Source organism: Uloborus diversus, chromosome 2 (assembly GCF_026930045.1).
Source record: "Uloborus diversus isolate 005 chromosome 2, Udiv.v.3.1, whole genome shotgun sequence".
NCBI classification, from domain to species: domain Eukaryota; kingdom Metazoa; phylum Arthropoda; class Arachnida; order Araneae; family Uloboridae; genus Uloborus; species Uloborus diversus.
Genome location: NC_072732.1, coordinates 199624545 through 199647785, shown reverse-complemented (window position 1 = coordinate 199647785; position 23241 = coordinate 199624545). Strand labels below are relative to the sequence as shown.

Here is a 23241-nt window from a genome sequence, read left to right as displayed (position 1 = left end):
ATTTTACAGTTTGATACTGTAAGTTTTACAGGGCAGTTTTATTAAAAAGCAGTATGTTACTGCTAATTTTACAGTTTGATACTGTAAGTTTTACAGGGCAGTTCTATTAAAAAGCAGTATATTACTGCTAATTTTACAGTTTATCGCTGTAAATTTCACAGTAAAAGTCTGCTATAAAACAGTATATTACTGCAAATTTTACAGTTTAGAATTGTAATTTTTGCAGTTTTTCTTTGGAATGCGAGCTGCCAGTATTTTACTGTAAAAACAACAGCTTTTTTTTGCAGTGTACATGCACTTTTATGCGTGCATATATGAGAAAAGACAAGTATATACGAGTATGTTCATGTGCGCACGAGAATATGCGTATAGATACGTGTTTAACCCGAGTATACTCGTGTACAGAGGTACATTTGTACTTATACGTTAAAATACATAATTATGCGTGCATACACGAGTCATACGTGTAAGTACGTGTATATACGAGTATTTTTGTGCATATACGTGTATATACGTGTTGACTCGACGATATTCGTGTATACAGGAATTTTGCATTTCTACGTGTATATACCTACAAGTACGTGTGAACACAAGTAAATATGTGTATATACGATACATATTTGTAAACACGAATTTATACGTATAAATACGTGTTATCCCGAGTATATTCGTGCACGGAGATATGTTTAATTTCTAAGTGTATGTACAAATTTATTTGTGCATACACGAGTAAATACATGTATACACGAGTATATACGTACGAGTCTATTAGTGCACGGATTTATATTCAAACTTCTAAGTGTACACAATGTATATCAGTACAGCGTTTACAGACTTTCAGGGCAGATAGAGTACACCTAGACGAGGGGAAACACATAGTAATGCATGGTCGGAAACACTTTCCTGGCGCGGTAGTGACAACACCAATCACCAAAAAGACAAAACACGAATAGGAGAAGAGAACATGTTTAGAATCTTTAGTACAGCAAAAAACTAAGGAAAAAGAAAATTAAGGGGCCAACGATCATCATCAAAGAAGGTTTTTGAAATTACGACCCGGCACGTAATATCGAAATTTAGCAAAAATACCGGGCAGGTCCCGGACTTCCTGGTGGAACAAAAACTACGTGTGCGCATGCACCGTCATCTGATGCTTCGGTTTACGTAGCAACATCTGTTGTATGCACTAGACAAATCTTACCAGTATTTTTGCTGTATTAAAAATAATAAACATGTTTTCTCCTCTTAATCGTGCCCTGTCTTACGCTTTGTGTCGTCACTATCGCGTCTAGGTGCACTGTATCTGCCCTGAAAGTATGTAAACGCTGTACTGATACATCCTGTATACTTATTTATGTGTGCAAACACGAGTAAATACTTGTACATACGAGTATGTTCGTGTACATACTAGAATTTGTGTATGGATACGTGTTAACCCGACTAAACTCGCGTATATAGGTAAATTTGTATTTAAACGTTTATATACATATTTGTGCATGTATATACGAGAAAATACGTGTACAAACGAGTAAGTGCGATTCCACACGAGAAAGGACGTATAGATACGTGTTTAATCTGAGTATACTCGTGTACAATGGTACATTTGTACTTCTACGCGTATATGCATATTTATGCATTTTTGCACGAGTAAGAACGTGTATATACGAGTGTGTACTTGTACACACGAGAATATGCGTATAGATATGTGTTACCCCAAGTGTACTCGTGTACAGAGGTAAATTAGCTTTTAAACGTGTATATATATATTCATGCGTGCATATAAGAAAAAATACTTGTATTTTCGAGTATGTACGTGTACAGACGAGAATATGCGTGTAGATACTTGTTTAACCCGAGTATACTCGTGTACAGACGTACATTTGTATTTGAGGGTTAAAATACATATTTATGATGCATACACGAGTTAATGCGTGTATATACGAGTAAGTACGTGTATATACGAGTATGTGCGTGTATACACGTATGTAAACGTGTTAATCCGAGTATATACGTTTACACACTAATTTTGTATTTGCCACGTGTATGTACATCAAAGTACGTGCAAACACAAGTAAATACGTGTATATACGAGTACATAAGTGTAACTTGTTATACCGAGTATATTGGTGTACAGATGTATATTTTTATGTCCCAGTGTATGTCAATTGCAGATACAAAGAGGGGTCATGAAGGTCAGGACCCGCTGCCCCCCCCCCCCCAAACCGCGGGGAAAATTTTGAACGTTTGCTTGAAAAATACAAAAAAATATCGAAACCATGAGAAAATGTAATAATCTTTTTGATTTTTTTGGGGGGGGGGGGGCATTACAGTAGAACCTCGATAATTCGAATTAATTGGAATCCGACCCAATCCGGAATATCGAAAATCTGGAGAATGAAAAAAACAAAAACAAAATAAAACATACTCACTGAAAATCACCTTAAAAGGAAACACATAGAATTAAATAAACAGTAAACATGTCTACTTTGTTATTACAAAGTCTGTAATCTTCTCCTGTGAGAGTTCAATTTTTTCCCTATCGAGTAAAACAAATTGATTCAAAAGTTGCATTGCGAAGAAAAGGGAACTCAATCAACGACATAACACGGTCTTGCCCGTGAGAGGGTTAAATAAATAATTATTATGGAATTTTGACGATCGCTCTTTAAATGTAAAGGGAAATCGGTCAAATCGATCGAGCCGGATTATCCGGTGATCCAGACTAACGGGGTCCGTGGCGCCGACTTCAAATTTGTAAGGTTTGTTTTTGAAAAATTTTCGTTTTTTTAATAGGTTTTTTGAAGGTGGCGGAGCCCCCCCAGAATATGAGGGACTTTCCTATTTAAGGAGGGTCATCCTCTTACGTAAGTTACTCAGAAACAGACCATGCATCAGCCATCTGGATTTAAAAAATTCAAGCATTTTATTCCAATAAAACCAGAAACAGTGTGGTCTACGGGGGGGGGGGGGGGGGGGGGGCGTGGTCAGTATAGCGGGTGGCGTAAAATTTTTAGGGCTCGTTTTTGAAAATTTTTAGCGTTTACAATGTTTTTTGGGGGGGAGAGCCCCCCACCCCCACCCCCCATAACTTGAGGGCAGTTTCTATTTAAGGGAGGTATCTCCTTACTTAAGTTACTCTGAAACAGAACAGGTATTGGTCATCTGGATAAAAAAAATTCAAACATTTTATTCTAATAAGATCAGAAGCAATGTGACCTCTGAGGGGGGGGGGGGGTAGTGGGGCAGGGTGCGCAAACTTCGAATTTTTAAGGTTTGTTTTTGAAAAATTTTCGTGTTTTAATGAGTTTTTTAGGGGTGGGGGGAGCCCCCCGTAATTTGAGGGGGTTTCTATTTAAAGGGGTGTATCCCCTTACGCAAGTTACTCTAAAAGAGAACATGCATCAGCCGTCTGGATAAAAAAAAATTCAAGCATCTATTTCCAATAAAACCAGAAGCAGTGTGGCCTACGGGGGGGGGGGGGGCGTGGTCAGTGCAGAGGTTGGTTCAAACTTAAAATTTTTAGCGCTTGTTTTTGAAAAAAATTTGTACTAATGTTTTTTTTGGGGGTGAGCCCTCTTTCCGCATGACTTAAGGGGGGGTTCAATCTAAGGGGGGTAACTCCTTACTTAAGTTGCTCTGAAACAAAACATGCATTGGCTATCAAGAAAAAAAAAATCAAGCACTTTATTATTCCAATAAGATCAGAAGCAGTGTGGTCTAGGGGGGGGGGAGGGGGCTGGTCAGTGGAGAGGTTGGTTCAAACTTAAAATTTTTAGCGCTTGTTTTTGAAAAAAATTTGTACTTATGTTTTTTTGGGGGAGCCCCCTTCCCCCGTAATTTGAGGGGGGTTCAATCTAAGGGGGGTATCCCCTTAAGTAAGTTACTTTGAAACAGAACAAGCATCGGCCATCTGGATAAAAAAATTCAAGCAATTTATTCGAATAAGATCAGAAACGGTGTGGCCTACAGGTGGGGGAGGGTTAGTGGGGCGGGTGGCGCAGACTTCAAAATTTTAAGGTTTGTTTTTGGAAAATTTTCGCGTTTTTAACCACCCTCCATAATTTGAGTGGAGTGAATTTCTTTTTGAGAGGGGGGCATCCCCTCATATAAGTAACTGCAATAGGGAATAAGCATCGGCTATCTGGATATGAAAAAAATCAAGCCTTTATTCCAGTACTAGTGGTACCAGCACGGCTTTGCCTGTAATAGAAAATTAAAAGGTCTTTTGGTCCGCCTGTATATTTACAAATAATGTATGGTGAATTTTATCGCCAATTGGCTTATGCCCATGTTATGGTTCCACGTTATGGTAATCTCGTCCATCTTATGATAATTTTGTTCCTAAAATCGGAATAGAAAAAGAACCACATCGACTTTTCGAAAAATCGCTTCGAGGTGCACACCCCCATGATACAAACTAACTTTGCCAAATTTCATGAAAATCGGCCGAACAGTCTAAGTGCTATGCGCGTCACAGAGATTCAGACATCCAGACATCCTACAGACATTCAGACATCCTCCAGACAGAGAGACTTTCAGCTTTATTATTAGTAAAGATTATGTGAAAAAGGGCTTAAAATTTTAATAGAAAATTAATAAAATCGAATTTTTGAAAAATCGCTTCGAGGTGCACACCCCCATGTTTCAAACTAATAGTGTGTCAAATTTCATGAACATCTGCTGAACGGTCTAGGCGCTATGCGCGTCACAGAGATCCAAACATTCATACAGAGAGACTTTCAGGTTTGTTATTTAAAAAGAAAGATAAAGGAGAAAGATAAAGAAGTAAAGAAAAGAAAGATAAAGAAAGATAATTTTCAGAACAAATTCTTTCCCATTTTATTAAATTTCTGTGAAAAATGGGCTTAAAATTGGTATAGAAAAAGAACAAAATCGAATTTTCGAAAAATCGCTTCAAGGTGCACACCACTATGCAACAAACTAACTGTGTGCCAAATTTCATGAAAATCGGCCGAACGGTCTAGGCGCTATGCGCGTCACAAAAATCCAGACATCCAGACATCCTCCGGACAGAGAGAATTTCAGCTTCATTATTATTGAAGATTGTGTGAAAAAGGGCTTAAAATTTTAATAAAAAATTAATAAAATGGAATTTTCGAAAAATCGCTTCGAGGTGCACACCCTTATGCTTCAAACTAATTGTGTGTCAAATTTCATGAAAATCGGCTGAACGGTCTAGGCGCTATTCGCGTCACAGAGATCCAAACATCCATACAGAGAGACTTTCAGGTTTGTTATTTAAAAAGAAAAGAAAAGGAGAAAGATAAAGAAGTAAAGAAAAGAAAGATGAAGAAAGATAATTTTCAGAACAAATTCTTTCCCATTTTATTAAATTTCTGTGAAAAATGGGCTTAAAATTGGAATAGAAAAAGAATAAAATCGAATTTTAGAAAAATCGCTTCGAGGTGCACACCACTATGCAACAAACTAACTTTGTGCCAAATTTCATGAAAATCTGCCGAACGGTCTAGGCGCTATGCGCGTCACAGAGATCCAGACATCCAAACATCCTACAGACATCCAGACATCCTCCGGACAGAGAGAATTTCAGCTTTATTATTAGTAAAGATTATGTGAAAAAGGGCTTAAAATTTTAATAGAAAATTCATAAAATCGAATTTTTGAAAAATCGCTTCGAGGTGCACACCCCCATGCTACAAACTAACTTTGTGCCAAATTTCATGAAAATCGGCCGAACGGTCTAGGCGCTATGCGCGTCACAGAGATCCAGACATCCTCCCGACAGAGAGACTTTCAGATTTATTATTAGTAAAGATAAAGAAGATAAAGATAAGGAAGACCAAAACCCTTATTGTGTACCAAATGGGGGGGGGGGGTAGTGTGGGTCATGTCGCAAACTGCGTCACTCCAAAGGGTTTTTTTTAAATATTATTGATTTTTTTAGGTCTTAAATCGGTAAGGGGGGCAGCCCCCAACCCCCAATGTCCCCCCGTAACACATTAGGAGCTACATAATATTCATTGGGGGGGGAGAAGAGAAAGGAACCCCTTAAAGAATCCAAACGCAATCTGTAGTTTTAACAGTGTAGATATTTTTCAATCTGATTAGATTTAGTATAAATTTTAATCTGACGAAATTTAATCTGATTACTTTAGTTGACTAAATCAATCTGATTAAATTAGTTTGACTAAATTCAATCTGATTAATTTAATCTGAACTAAATCAATCTGAACTAAATTAGTTTTTTTAGTCAACTAACGAGTTAGTTTAAACTAACGTTAATCTTCGTCTGCAATTGAATTAAATTTTTAAAATATTAGTCTGAACTAAATGGGAGTCAGATTACTTTAGTCGATAGAGGATTTAGTTGATTAATGCCCAACACTGCCTTAGAGGAAAATAGCCAAAATACCTTAAAGCTAAGGTTAAGAAGATAATTTTTAACGGTCTTTCAAATATGCACCATTATGAATATACTGTTTTAGATAAAAACTTTGGAGGAGAAGAGGAAAACTTTAAGGGTTTGTTACAAATGTTTCTAAGCATTAGAGACGTCAAGCACTAAAAACAATTGGTCAAATAACTCATACAAAATTTCTGTGACGATTGATTCAATATGCGTCACTGAAACTCCCATTTCTTCCACATTCTCCAGGCTACTTTGCCTAAAAACCATGGAGCTGCGAGCGATGAGCATGGGAAAGGTTTCACCAAAATATCTCTTTTATGATCGCAGATATTAGACTCATCGAGCTGAGTTAATGCTCGCTAAAGACTGCTGGACTATTTATTTCAAGCTATTCTTCTTTGACGTACAAAAAGCGATTGAAAATCAATCATTTACAACAATAGGCTAAAACCAACAGTAGTTTTCTGAAAATTAAAAACTGTTTGATGAAACAAGGCTTATTTAATTACATTTATTACACAGGATATTTTTAATCTTTTTAAATTTACCTTCAATTAATAGGTGGATGCTGTGTGTCTTTCTCTTGTGAGATTTTGAGTATCTTGAAAACAAGAGCTAAATAAAAAATAATAATTTACATATTTGTCCCCCCCCTCCTCCCGACACAAAACTAGTAAGAAATGACCAGTTATGATCAGGATGCAGACAAAAAGTTATTTTTTGTTATATATTATGTATGTTTTGTTATGTATTATCCAAAAAAATATTTCAAGAAGAAAGCACAAGTCAATTTCTAACTCGCAAATATTTTTAGAGCAATGAAAATTGCACTTGCTACTGAACACAGACAGTGAAAAGAATTTGACTACATATAATACATAAATCTTCAAATCAATACAACATGAACTAATACAAAGGTTTCACATATTTATTAATATAGAAGTGAAGTGCTAACTAGATATGTTATGTATGTATTTAAAATACAGTAAAACCCCTCCTAACGGACACCCCTCAAGTGCAGACACCCCTCTTATGCAGACAATTTTTAATTCCCCAATTCCAATGCAAATAACATTATTAAACCCCTGTCCTGCGGACACCCCTCTATTGTGAACAAAAAGATTTGTCCCGTTAGTGTCTGTATTAGAGGGGTTTTACTGTAATTTGATTGTTAAAATATTTGAAACAAAAATAAAATTTAGTTAGCAATTTAGCATTTAGATTTAAATAAAAAATTTAGATTTGACTTTCAGAATCATAATAAAATTAACTGTTTGTTCAAATTTAAAAGAAATAACTAAGAAATCTCACAAAGAACTTAAGATTTTTCATAAACTTTAGGAGCCTTATATATCTATTTTAAAAGCATTCTAGAGCCATAACAAAGCATAATTACTTTTTATGCTTCAAATTTAATAGTCAGAATGTCCTTGGAGTAAAACGCATGCAGAGCCTTTATAATTTATTTCTATACTGTTTTCTTAGTTAATTTAGGATTAGCAATTAGAGGTTTAATAATTAGAAACTTAGTGAGAACTTATTTTAAATTACTTATTTAAAGTTCATTTAACTCTGCATAGTGAAAAAACATAAATTTTGTGATGCAATAATGTAAATTTAATGTAAAGAAAAATAAGAAAAATTTGTCAACATTTATATGCTTTGTAAAAAATTATTTTAATTTATATTGATCTCTCTCTACCCAGGAATAAAAGAAGCTAATCTGAAGGCAACTAACTGAAAGCTCAACTCCATTTATGTTCAAAAATGAACTTCATCAAATGATAATAAAAGAAAAACAGTTTCAAAGAAATTTGAGTGCAGTGGCAGAAGAACAAATCAAGTTATGCAAAAAGAAAAAAAATGTATTGCTTGATAAATAAAGATTTTTTACCGGAATGTATCATCATCTGGGGTAGCAGTATAATCATGCAACTGGTTTGCCTTTCGAGCTTCATCATATGGATAATTAGCAACAAGTGCTCCACCATGCAAATTTGCAGACAAGACAAATGGATTATTGAGGATCCACTGTATCACTGCCTTTGTTTCTGGCTGAAGCTAAAAAACACAAAAAAGATAAACAATTTAAAAATGTGACCTACAGTTGATGAGAAAAATATTCATACCTTATATCAATGACGATCATTACAAGTAAGGAAGTTTTCTACAGTGTAAGTTAATGTATGTTAAATTATTAACAAACGACTAAAAGTAATGCTCTTAATAACAAAATAAGTAAAGAAAGCAGATTAAATAGTTTATTTCAAACGACCTGAAACTAGATACAGAAAGACAAGAATAATCAGTCAAAGCATTGTTCTGTCATATTTTTGCATTAAAAATAAATAAAATATATAAAAATAAATAAATTTCTATTTTTTGGTACATGTTTGAATTTATACAATATAGCCAAATTTTACCAAGATAAACAGGATAGAGCGAGCAATAATAAAAGATTTGCCTTGCTGCAAAATACTAAAACTTGAAACCAACATTAGAAAAACAGAAATAAATTGTAGACCAGAGTTTTGAGGTTAGTGAAAAACTACTTTTTTAAATCCAAATCAATGTAAGTTGATAGATGGAGAGAAATCAAAAATGTTAATTAATGCAAAAACTAAGCTTTTAAGTTTAAATAGAGATAATAGCTAACAATATCAAATAACTTATTGTTCCGTAAAGCATTTAAAAAAAATATTGCAGCAAAGTTTTAAACACATAGGATAGTTTGTAACAGTTAAATTAATAGTTGCAATTAATATTAAAATGACACAAAAAGGCTTAAGAACTGCACAGGAGATTATTATTTGAAGCCAAATAACATCCTATTGCTTATTTCAAGGTTTGTACAGTTTATTTTCCCAAAGTGGGAGACACATAAACAATTTCATGGCAAGAAAAATAAATAAATGACAAAGAATCACCTGCAAAAAATAATATAATAATAATAATACTTGGAATAAGTTAGATTTTTCTTCATTTTTAAATTTAATTGAAGTCTTACACAAAGCAGATCGTAATAGCAGATCGCGTAAGTAATCTTAGATGACAGAAAGAGGAAAATTTGAAAAGGAAAAAAAATAGCAATAATACAGTAGTACCTCTTTTGAGGGGACATTTTTTCAGGTCATAGTCCCTTTGAACAGGTCCTCCACGTATTTGCTAACTGGTTTAGGAATAGTCCGTTTAAGGAATAGTCACAGAGAAATAATTTAAAATATAAGGTATATAAACAGGGGTCTGTCCAGGATTTTTCACAGGGTCCGTTTTTTTGTGAAAAATCAAATAATTTTGTGAAAAATGAATTAATTTTGTGAAAAATGAATTAATTTTGTGAAAAATGAATTAATTTTATGAAAAATCAAAAAAATTCACAAAAAAAAGAAAAACAAAATTTGTTACAACTAAATTTTAGAATTTAGCACAAACTGCATCAATTGAACTTAAAGTTGAGTGTTTTCCTCTTCTATGACGAGAAAACCATTCTGGATTTTTTTTCTGATATTTGGCGGGGGGGGGGGGGGAGCATCGCTCTTTCAAGTATCAATATTTTACTACCATTCCGCATTATGTTAAATTATACTAGATATATTTCTGTACAATATTTAAAATAATTGTAACAAAAATATAAATAAATAAAACAAAATTCAGAATAGGGTTCAACATTCAACTTTTTGACCCAAGACACTCTTAAAAAGCACAGAATTTCATTTAAAACTTATAAATTCCGTGATTTTAACTCGCGAGAGCTCGCACGGGGTCGTAAACGACCCCAGCCATTTTTTGTTTCCATTTCTTGGAATTTCATGGACAGATAAAGAAATCATTTTCTGAGTGGCTGGGATTGTGTCCTTGATTGATGTGTGGGTGTGGTTGAAATTTTCTTATCTCCTTTCAATTCTTGTAAACAAGGGGGGTTTTGAGAGTGGGGTCTTTTTCGACCCCGCGCGAGTACTGACGTCAGTAAAATTCTCGAAACGGAACAGGTGTTTGGAATTATTTCCAGTGCAATGCATTCAATGAATTTAGAAAAAAAGGTTGGGAAACGGAAGTAGTTTTCAGCAATCCTTCTTCTAGTCATGATTTTGAGTGCACACGCGTGCGGTTTACCATGATAATTTAGTTTTGTCCTTTCTAATCCATATTTTTCAATTGTGTTTGTAATAATTATTACAAAGAAAGCATGCCGACTCCATATGAGCAAGAGATGGAGCGTCTCCGCAAATTATTAGCCGATGTGGAGAGTGATGAAGAGGTCATTCCAGACAATGAATGTTTTAGTGATCAAGAAAACTTCAGTGACCACGACAGTGAGAGCGAATTTTCAGGAAGTGAAAGTTCTGCTGATCCCGATAGAGATGACACCTTTGTTGGAAGAGAGGCAAAAACTATTTGGCAAAAAACAAAATTCCGAGCTAATGTCCGTGCTCCAGCTCAAAATATAATTACGCATCTTCCTGGGCCAAAAGGAAACGCCAAAAATGTCAGTGATGTCTTTGAGAGTTGGAGCGTTTTTATCGATGATAAAATAATAAACCAAATAGTAGAATGCACTAATATTTTTATACATGATGTTTCAAAAAATTACTCAAGACTCAGGGATGCAAAATGCACAGATTCGGTGGAAATTAAGGTTTTATTTGGCCTATTATATTTAGCAGGTCTTCACAAGTCTTCTCATCTAAATGTAAGGGACTTATGGGCTACTGACGGAACCGGAATCGAAATATTTCATTGTGTAATGTCATACTTTTCTTTATTTGATGAGATGTTTACGCTTTGACGATGTACATACCAGAGATTCAAGGAAACAAAACAATAAACTGGCTGCAATAAATGAAATATTTGAAGCTTTCGATGCAAACTGCAAAGAAAATTACACTTTAGGGGAATATGACCATTGACGAAAAACTGGAACCGTTTCGGGGTCGCTGTGCCTTTAGACAGTATATGCCAAACAAGCCCGCGAAATATGGAATAAAACTATTTGCACTAGTCGATGCAAGAACTTTTTACACTTCATCTATGGAAATCTACTGTGGTAAAAATACGAGGCGTATTTTTAAAGAAAGTTCCGTTTTGATGTAAAAAAAGAACGAGTACAGATAGAGCAAAGAAATTTATTGCACAAAAATCTACCATCCTTACGCTATTTTTTGACATTGCTCCCGTGATTTTCCAAACATTTGTCATAGCGTGGTACAGGTTTTTGTATACCTATTCATAGAAAATTGCCGCCTGTGTAGTCAGCCATGGGATAACATGTTCTCTGAGCTCATTATTGCTGTTGTGCCACAGACCACCTTGGAAAGACTTTAGATGCCGAAACAAATGAAAGATGCTGCGAGCGAGGTGAGGGCACACCAGAGGATGTTCAAAAACGCCCCAGCCAAAGCCCTGAAAGAGTCCTCATGGTTGACTAAACGGGCGGTAACTTTGTACGAATAGGTATACAAAAACCTGTACCACGCTATGACAAATGCTTGGAAAATCACGGGAGCAATGTCGAAAAATAGCTTAAGGGTGGTAGATTTTTGTGCACTAAATTACTTAGCTCTATCTGTACTCGTTCCTTTTTTATATAAAAACGGACTTACTTTAAAAACACGCCTCGTAGCAACAAATCGAACAAGCCGATTGACGTTGTAAAAAGACTTGTAGAGCCACTGTACAATACAGGTAGAAACGTTACCACAGATAACTGGAACACTAGTTATCCTTTGGCCAAAGATTTGATTTCTAAAAATCGTACAATAGTAGGAACATTGCGAAAAAATTAAAAAAAATCCCTGTTGAATTCGTAAATACGAAGAAACGTGAAATACATTCTTCATTATTTGGATTCCAAAAAGATTGCACAATCGTCTCATATGTTCCAAAGAAAGGAAAATGTGTTTTACTATTGTCAACGATGCATAACGATGACACTATTGATGAGGATTCAGCTGAGAAAAAGAAATCAGAGATAATTACATTTCATAATATGACGAAGTGCGCAGTGGATGTTGTTGATCAAATGGCGGCATCCTACACCACGGCAAGGATAACAAATCGATGGCCCATGGTAGTATTTTTTTGCATTCTGAATGTTGCTGCTATAAACGCACGGATAATACTGCTGTCCAAAAAGGACCCTCCTGTGGAATAAAAGAACCGAAGACATTTTCTAAAAAAGCTTGCATTGTGTTTAGTTGAAGAAAAAAAAGCAAACCGTGTTGTTAGTGAAGAACCCCCAACTAAAAAGGCCAAAGTTTCGGGTTGATTCAGGTGTGCTTTGTGCCCAAGAAATAAAGACAAAAAATGTCAACAGATTTGCATATTGTGCAAAAATTATGCATGCAAAGAACATCAAAATATTGTTTGCAACAACTGTAAGTAAGTTTCTTTAGGTATTCTATATTTTTTGTACAACTTTTGCTAACTGAATACTAACTGAAATAGGAATAAAAATGTGTAAACGTTTTGAAAAAGTTGTTGAAAAATGTGTCATAAATATGCTTAAAAACATTGTAAAAGCTTAGGAAAAGTATTTTTTATGCATTTTTTAACATATAAAACATTTTTTTTTCGTGCATAGTATAATTCATAAAAATCTTTCTTTATGCATTTCAAATAACAAAAAATAATTATTGTAGAAGTCTCTGTTGGTGGAGAAACATAAACAAATAAAATAAAATAAAGAATTCGTGCAAAAATCAATAGGAAGAAAAAAAAGAAATACTGGGGTCGTTTTCGACCCCGCGCGAGTACTTGTGTGACGAATAACGGCGCGAGTTCTCGCGAGTTAACAAAGAGGTAAACAAAGATATTTCAATTGTTTACCTCTTAACAAAGCGTAATAATCATCAAAAATTCGAAAAATCGGATTCCCATAGCGGATGCAAAGAGATCGCAATTCTCAAAGTGAAGGCATCAAAAGTATAAAAACGGCTTGTAAAAAAAATATTTTTGATAAAATTATTTTAAAATTGCATTTTAGAGTCCTATGATAACATATCATTAATATATGTGGACACAGTTGACACCCCCCCTCCCCCAAAAATAATAATAAAATAAAATAAACCATCTATTCAGCATTTTAATTTTTGACTCATAACATAAAATGGAATTTTGCTTTAAAAACTTGAAATGAGAGTTCTAACAGAAATAAAGAGACTTTTCATTTATTTGAATCCTAATAAAGCGAAGTTAGCTTGAAAAAAGAACAAAATATGATTCTCATATCGGATGTTAAAAGATTGTATTTTTCAAAATGTAGATATCTAAAGAAAAAAAAACGGTAATTAAAAGAGTTTATTTAAAGTTAATCATCCTTGTTGACATCGAAAAATCAAAACCCATATAATTTTCTCCCAAAATAACAATTAAACATCTCACCACACACACCGTAAAAACGCAAATATTGACAAGCTGGTAAAATGATGGGAATATTTTCTAATCAAGTCATTATAAAGGTTCAACGCCAGACGCTAAGTGGTGATAATTTTGAAGTTGGTAACCCTACCTGAAGCTACCATATTTTTTCCTCACCCTTACTATCCCTTTGCAATTCTAAGTTCATTTCGCAGATATATATTATTATTGTTTATTAAATCATGAGCGGAGAAAAGTGCTTACCAATGCCTTTTCAGAAAAGTTTACAACAACACCGCTGCTAATTAGCTGTGATAAAACAAACAACCATTATATTTATTTGGCAGTAGCAATTATTTATCACTTGCAGGAGCATCGCAAGAGTGCCGATTTTTTTTCTTCCAAAATTTGCCGATTTTGTATAAGTTGATCCCTCTAATTTGACTTAAAAAAAGGTTCCAAAAATTATCGGTTTATACACAGAAATATGCGTTATTTTGCTTTCAGATTTGCTCCTTCAATAAACAATTTGTGACAGATCCGATCTTGTTTATCAGAATTTTGTGAAGGGTCCGTTTTGTTTGATCGGGATTTTGTGAAAGGTCTGTTTTGGTTGATCGGATTTTTGTGAAGGGTCCGTTAACGGACCCAAATATCCTCTGGCCCTGATAAAAATGAATGCGAAAAATTAAATTGCTTCAAGGTTCACCTTAAAAATATGCATATTATAAAAATATTCATATAATACCATAATACAGTGAAGCACCGTTTATATGTTTCTCTTTTATATGTTTTTATCAATTATACGTTTTTAAAACTGGTCCCTGCAAAGTCTAATACACATTAATCTATACCTATTATACATTTTTTCGTTTGTTCGCTTTTTTCATACAGTCCCTTCAGAAACATATAAACAGTGCTTCACTGTACCTATAAAATTATAATTAGCACTGCGTGTATAAACTCATATAGATTTGAAGAAGGGACACCTCTGTTTAAAAAAAATCCCTTATTGTGGGGTTCCATTGTAATAATTATAATTAAATAAACTAAAGAATAATGGTAAATAGAGACGTACCGAGTAGCACTTTGGCCTAGTAGCCGATTACTGAGTACTCGGCCAAGTTACCAAGTACCAATTATGTTTTAAGCAGAACCACCGACACACATGTGATGAATTTTGAACTTATTGGAATAGTAGTATAGTCCTCCTTGTCCATATAACAGTTTTTAAAACTAAATTCCTGCTGAAGTTTAATTTTGCATTATATAAACAATTTTGTTTGTGTCAAAAATTTTACCAAAAAATTATTCTTAAAATTAAAAATAAATAAAAGGTGTAATTAATCAAGTTGGAATTAAAACAAATTACAGAAAAATCCCTCTAATGCGGACGCTAACAGGACAATTTTTTTGTCCGCAATAGAGAGGTGTCCGCAGGACAGGGGTTTTATAATGTTATTTGCATTGGAACTGGGGAATTAAAAATTGTCCGCATAAGAGGGGTGTCCGTTAGGAGTGGTTTCACTGTATACCAATCAATTATAGTTCAAGTCCGTCAAACATAAATATTTTTTAAAAGCAGATAAAAGAAATGTGCAGGAACACTGCAGACACGTGTTTCTGACCCCCCCCCCCCCCCCTCGTTACAAGGAACGTCTTTTTCAGTGCATAACATGTGAGCTAAAGAATGTAAAGACATTCGACAAAAAAATCCGACTTTTGTCGGATGCCTTTAAATCCACAAGCTCCCATTTTATGCATTGAAAAAGGAATTCTTTGTAACGCCAAAACACATGTCTGCAGTGTTCCTGCAGTGTTTTTAACGTTGTTTTATTTCCTTTAATTTTTTAAGCAAAGGTATTTTTATATTTTTTATAACTAATTTTTGTTTGTAGCAAAAGACCATTTTTAATATAAAAATTCCATATTTTCTATACTTACATTTTTTGCATAATTTTTAATAAACAAGTTTTATTAACTTTGGGGACATTAAAATAAAGATTTATTCCATTGAAGCATTACAAACTTCATTATTCTCAAAATTTAAATTTGACTTATAAATTTTAATTGTAAATGATTGCAGAATATAATGCTTGCTCTTTTTTATATATATAAATTTTAGTATCTGTCTTGGACAATATTCAATTTTTTGCAACTACTCGGTATTGACCGAGTATCTGATCAAAATTTGGCCGAGTACCGAGTACTCAGCAAATTGGCCGAGTACCGAGTACTCGGTACGTATCTAATGGTAAATGTTAAAAAGGGAACTTCACCTTATGATCAACAACATCGGATGAAAAGAAATGGTCAGTTTTCTGCTGCTTCCGCTGTTCGGCTTGGTATGCAATAGCATTCAGATCGGGAAAGTCGCGATTCAAATCCACATTATTGGCATTCTCTCTTCCGGCTAACCAATCTTTTCCGCCAGACTAAAAATAGTAATGACAATGAAACTTCATAAACAAAATTAATTAATAAATAACATCATAAAGCAGTGACTGGAAGTTGATTACATTTTATTTTATTTATTTTTATTTATTATTATTATTATTTCGCATTTTCTGGTGTTCTTTGTTTTTATGTTTGTGTTTTTCAAAGATTTTTTTTCAGGCACTTCCTATGTTTTTAAGCCTTTTTTTTTTCATTTTTCAAGGCATTTTTACTATGTTATAGATCAATTTCATTACATTTCTCACTAAAATGAAGTTGATTTACTTATAAAATTTTAAACTTCGAAGCCAAAAATTTTCAGTGTCCATTTTCAAGAACAGTACAATCTGCTAAGCAGCTGTGTTATCTTTTCAGTGGAAGTAGACAATCCTCATTATTCACTTTAAAGAGGGAAGCAGGAGAAACGAAAAAATACAACAGATAAACAAAAGAAAGATCATAGAAAAACAGGTTTCTATATTGACAACTTTTCAGACTCTGCATGCAATCATTTTCTTAGAAGACTTAAGACTTTTAAGAATGTGTCCTACTCAATACTGAAAATAACAAGCTTTTTCTTTTATAAAAAAAAATTTTTTGAGAGCTTTGAGTACATCATTATCAGTAAAAATGCCCAAGTGATTTTACCTTTTTTTTCTTTCTGAACATTAATACCAATTAGTTTGGGAATTTGGTAAAAATATTCAACTGCTGGTTGCATGGAGTAAGAGTTACTGCAGAAAAACAATTTATTGACATAGTTGTAAAGAAAAGCATATTAAAGCAGTTGAAGCTCTTAAAAAGAAGTTGGTTTCTCATCCTTAAGTGCATTTTTCAAAATATTAACAGCATTTTTCGACAAAAGCTGGATCTTTTTATTATTTTTGTGTGTGCGTGTGTGTGTGTATTTTTAGAGCATAATTAGGGGTTTTGTAAGTCATTGAATTCCAGGCCCTGATAATAAGTAATACTTTAACATAAAAAAATATAAAACATTAAAAGAGCTTATTCAAAAATGGATCTAGCCTAATTAACATCATCTGAGGAAGTTATAGATATTACTAACAATTATTTTTAAAAAATGAGTTAATATTTAACTGCAAAAAAAAAACATAAAATAATGTTAAATTGTTATGATAATTGATCGAATTTAATGAGTACTTTTCCATTATAGGTCCATTTGGCCTGGCGACTCTACTTTGGCAGGGGAAAAAATTATTACAATATGTAGCTGTTATTTTTGCTTATTATCTTCTTTATTTTACATTTTAATAAAACTTTTGATGTTTTAATCATAGACGTGTGCATGGGGGTCACCAGGGGTACCGTGGTACCCCTGGTGGTAGGTACCGTGGTACCCCAATCAGCTCAAAAAAAGAAAAAGGAAAAAAATAATTAAAAATGAAAAAAAGCGAAAAGAATAGAAAATAATAATTTAAGATGCAGTACAGTCATTGAGGGAGGAGGAAGAGTTGAGTGGTAATTGTCCTCCCCCTGACTCCCTTAAATGACAGGCCTCAGACCTGGATGCAGTGGTACCCCCATTACTGAAGCTCTGGCACACCTCTGGTTTTAATGGTGCAATATGTTTATTTGGAGGAACATCAAACATTTCAATAGAGCTTTTAATGTAGTTTCTTTCCTATGCGAATTGTTTCATTGTTTAATGGCATGGTTTCATATTTGAAAGATTATTTTTCATTGCAATGGTTAACTATTTTGCTGTTACTTTTAAGCTTAATGGAACTTTTAGCTTCAAAAAGTGACTTGTCTGTTTTGTTTGAAAGTTCATTAAAATGACAAAATGCAACACAATATCATCAGCAAGTAGTATCTTTGTAACAACAATGGCACTTTAGAAACAAAAAAGTAATCAACAAGATTAATAATGCGCCAAGTGACTACCTATAACAGAAAAATACCGCAAACAAAGATATAATTGATTTGTTTGCCTCAAAAAAAAAAAGAGACAAATGGATAAAACTTACAATGTTTTGTAACTTGACCGGACATGATAATGAAAAACATAGTAATTTAAGCAATATTATTTAAGGTTCATTGCATAACATGAAATGAAATGTCACAATATCATCCCCTCAGAGCAACAGTAAGACACCTAATCCCAGGAATAACACTAAGATATGTTACTGCTGCTCTGAGGCAACAATATAAAACGATATATGAGGCAGTGAGAAGCAAAGGGATGTAAGTGGACATTTTGAAGTTTTGAGTAAAATGCATAAAAAGATAATGTCCCAGGTAAGCTTTCATTGAATTTTTTTATGAATCACGTTGTACAGTAGGACCTACCAAGGCTACTAGTACTGCCTCCCATGAGTACTTTGACTACCTCATATGAGGCAGTGAGAAGCAAAGGGATGTAAGTGGCAAAATTAAAAATTTGGAGATAGCCAGTACAAATAGTAGGGGAACCTCTCCTCTGTCTTGGGGCAAAAGATGGTACTAGTAGCCCTGGAAGATGCTGCTATACAACATGATCTAGAAAAAAATTTCAATGAAAATCAACCTAGGATGTTATCTTTAAACGTGCTATCAGTCTTGCATAATATAGACAAACGTGCAAACAGCGTTTGCAGAAAATTTTTGGGTCTGCAGAATTTTTTTTCAAACTGCTAACATTAATGAAAAAATAATATATTTTTTTAAACAATTTTTTAAAACAAATCCCAGTCTATTTCTGTTAAAGCCTTTTAAAGCACATGTGTGAAAAAATTAATGGTTTTGGCAGTTTTTTTCAGTTGGTAAAAAAAAAAAAACTAACTATATGTTATTGTAAAAAAAATTAAATGATTTAAAGAATTTTTTTTTCTTTCATATTTTCATATTTGAATATAAATTTAATTCTTTATTCCCAAGGGTGAATTAGGCAAAATAATTATTTGCAGAAAATTTTCCAGTTAGGATTTGTGTTTGCAGAAAGTTTTTCATTTTATCTAAGTCTGCGTGCTATACGCTATACTCAAAACTTGAAATTGTCCACTTACATCCCTTTGCTTCTCACTGCCTCATATGTAGTATTTATCTATGAAAAGCTTTATTTTAACATGCAAGTTATGTCAATTATTTATTTTCTCCTGAACCTTTGTTTAAAGAACATAAGAACCATAATTGCACAAGAGACAAAAAACTAACTCTACTAACTTGAGTAGCTATGTCCCATCCATCAGGATTCATGGAAGGTAAAATATGAATGCGTGTAATATTGATAAGTTTCTGGATTTCTTGATTTCCATTTTGATATTCTTCACATAAATAGCCAGCTAAAGCAGACAGAAGCACTCTGCCCAGAACTTCATTACCATGCATGTTCCCAATGTATTTAAACTCTGGTTTTACTGAAAAAATACATATATATATATATATATATATATATATATATATATATATATATATATATATATATATATATATATATATATATATATACATTTTTAATCAGAAACTGCAAATAAAAGGTTTTTCAAAATATAAAATAACATTTAAGAACAGTAAATCATGGAACAAAAAATTATTATTATCAATCAGATAGTAGGCTATAACATTAAAAGTGATTTCATTTATTCTATAGTTCACATTTTTTCTTGCTCACTGGTTTTACTAGCTCATTTACAGAGAAAATCTCGTACTGGGTACTACTTGACTTTTTTACACGATAATAATTTTCATTTAAAAGTCTTGAATTTAAGAAAAAAGGGGAAAAACTCTTAAAATTTAGCTTTACTTGAGAAAGCCATTATTTTAAAATGAAAAAAGTTATAGCATTCTTATTTTGAAACTTTTTTAATTGTGTGTGTGTGTTTTTTTTTCTATTAAAATACATTCAAATGACACTTAATACATGATATTTATGATACATTTATATTTTTTTACTATACAGGAATTTTTTTTGTGCTGTGACAGGTGTGACAAAATTTGTGATGGGTGTGACACTGCGCAAATCCACTACTTGGATGAGCAATTTCTAAAATAATAGTGATAGTACAGATGACAAACTTGACAATAGTGAATATAAATAACATTTCATAAGAAAAAAAGCTAGTACTCGGTGTACATTTAGTTTAACATGTCTTTAACGGCCGCTAACAAAAATAGGTAATTACAAATATTTTTTTTTCTTTTTTAAATATCTCCTCTTATAAGGTAAAATCAACAGGATCATCCATTAGCTTACACATCTTTACTTATTTTTTCTTCTTAAAGTTAATAGGTATGTAAAACAGTAACATAATACTAATAATGTACATTGCCTTTGGTGGTTAGTGGAAAGAAAAATAAAAGTTACATCAGGTGTTAATATAATCTAACTTGGAGTAAGATATAGCATTTGAGTTTCAGTGATAGTTATATTCAAGGGGGTCCATATGGGGGAGGGGCTATTGGGTACTCAAGCCCCCCCCCCCTTGAAATTAGAACTTCCTTGCTTTTATTACTCTTTCTTTGCAAAAACATTTCTTCTCCAGCAATTAATGAATAAGTTATCAAAAATGTCAAATTTTAATGACTCTAATCTATACTAAAATCGGTTTCTATGGGGAAAATATCCTGCTAAATCATAGGGAAAATATCTGAGTTAAAATTTTGCATATGGTCGCCGTTGGCTATTATTGACAACGTAAAATTTGCAATCTGTTCAGCTTAAACCATAGACTAATAATAAAAGTAGACCGAGCTTTCCAGACTTGCTGATGAAAAAATTGGTTCATGGATACATCATGTGACTGGTGGAAGGCTTGGCGAAAACTTTGGCAGCATGGTTGCTAGATGGCAACGTTATCTATAGTTTGGCACTTGACATGTATTTTAAGACGTAATGTGTTTTCCTTATAATTTTTTTCTCAGGTGCAGAGATTGAACTGTTTTTCTTTTAGTTATGCATTATTTTGACATCAGTAATTAGTTTTTGATCACAGTTTTCAGTAACTTTTATTTCATTTGGAACTGCTACGTCAGCGTTGGCATAAACGTCATGGCGTAAACATTTTGCGTTAATGCAAAAATGTACTAATCGGTATCTCAAATTGAAATTGTAGGTAAAAATCTTACTGTTTGCCGATTCTTTTTGGGCGCTTGCATCTTTAATTGCTTAGCGAGTTATTGAAATTAACTAAAGAAAATGCACAGTACTATCTAAACAAAAAACTCACTATATAACCAAAATATTTACAACTTAGAATAACAAATTTACAAATCGAACTCCATAAAAGATCATTCCATCAATTCTATTTATTTTATTTCTCGCGGGAGTTGATCGTCTGCTACGATCAACGCCCGCTGTTGCTAGGATATCCACCAGTCACATGGTTTGGTTTATGAGCAGCAAAAGGGTTGCCATAGCTCGGTCTATTCTTATTATTAGTCTATGGCTTAAACAGTATCAGAAGCTGCTTTTCCAAAAGTTGTCACTTCTCTGAACTTCATTTCTTCATTATAATTCTAACTTGCAGATAATATTCACCCAGACTGCAGTGTTTGCTTCAATATACAGATCAATTCTTGTCATTTTCCCTGCATAATTAAATAACTGAAAAGCAGTTTGATTTGCTTAGCTCAATTTGCCAATGTTGATTGCATTTAAAACCCCACAAATACGACTATTGTTGCGTTTTATAATAAATTATAATCTCATGTCAGCTGAAAATCCCCTGTCCTGGAAAAAAGCAAGTAAACTGAGAAATCGTCTTTAAAAATGAGCCAATTCTTACGAATAAGTAGATGGATCTGATATAAATAGCAACAAAGTAAAAATTGGTCAATTTAATATTTTATTGCATTTAATATATTCTAGTGAGCTTTAAACTCATGTTTTTCATTCGAAACATAAAAGTAAATAATTAAGTTAGTTACAATATTGGATAATATTTATCATTCACACAGTGATACAAAAACCGTTTGGTAAAACAGACAAACATATCCCGGGCTTGAGGCTTGTTGGTAAGCTTTACAAAGTACTGTTTAAAAAAAAAATCTAAGAAATTAAGAATGGTTTGAACATTTTTAAAAAATCTGGGATGATGAGAAATATTTAATTAAAGGTATGGAAGAAAATCGAAATGCTTGTTGAAATTTTTTATCAGATTAAAAATGAAACGTAAAAAAGTGGAGACCAACATTCCTTGACTTTCTGTATCTTAAAACTTCAAAACTTTAATTTTAGAAACATCTTGGAAAGTTTAAATTCAGAGCTCACATTTTGTCAACATTTTGGAAACTCTAATTATAATTGGTTACAAATAAGAATGTGCTGTTTATGCTAAATTTGGTGAGGTGCTGATTATCAAGAATTCAAAACCAGACAGTCAAGCAGACAAACAAACAAAACTGCCCTAGTGGCATCTCCATCAGATTAGTTTTCTCAATTGTACATAAAATCCATATTTTTCTAATTACAGAGCATCTCGAGCTGTCTATAATGGTCATAACATTAACAGTTTGAAAAAACAAACATGTAGACATGGTAAAAGGACTCCCATAAGGTAGCATATTCATAACCAGTGATATGTTCCTATCAATTTTTCTGAGGGTATACTCCCAGTAATCCATTACGCACAATTTATGTATGTGATTATACACATAGTATGCCATAATGTGAAAATTTATGAAGCTGGAGGGTATACGCTATATGTCTGAAAAATGCTCGAGAGTATATGGCGTATATAGAGTATATCCTATGGGAACACCACTGTTCATAACCTTTTACATATTTTTTAGAAAGAAAGAAATGAGAAGAGATCTTACATTCTTCATGCTTGCCAGGATGTTGAGTAATTTCTATGACAACAAGTGGCCATCCGTTAACACTACGCTGATTTAGTTCATAAACACGAGTTATATTTGGGCATCTTTGATGAACTTTAAGCAAATATTCTTGTAATTCGGCATTATTCAAATGAGCAAGGGGTTCCTCTGACAAAGAACTTTCACATGAAACTAATCCGACTACTGCAGCAAGTAAAAGCAACATATTTGGTTTAAAAGACTAGATTTGGTAGAAGAAAGCTTGTGCTCGAAGACAGAATTTAACGACAGGCGGCCATTAC

General features: G+C 33.2%; 1 protein-coding gene across 1 annotated transcript in view; it reads right to left on the bottom strand.

Annotated features, from left to right (window-relative positions):
- Positions 1 to 23230, bottom strand: part of LOC129217620 (carboxypeptidase E-like) — a gene marked incomplete in the record, with an annotated part of 46052 nt that extends 22822 nt beyond the window's left edge. Inside the window, 4 exon segments of the mRNA XM_054851949.1 lie at positions 8286 to 8452; positions 16027 to 16182; positions 19346 to 19539; positions 22940 to 23230. Of these exon segments, the coding sequence (XP_054707924.1) occupies positions 8286 to 8452; positions 16027 to 16182; positions 19346 to 19539; positions 22940 to 23165 (743 nt within the window).
- Between the last annotated feature and the right edge of the window lie 11 nt (positions 23231 to 23241).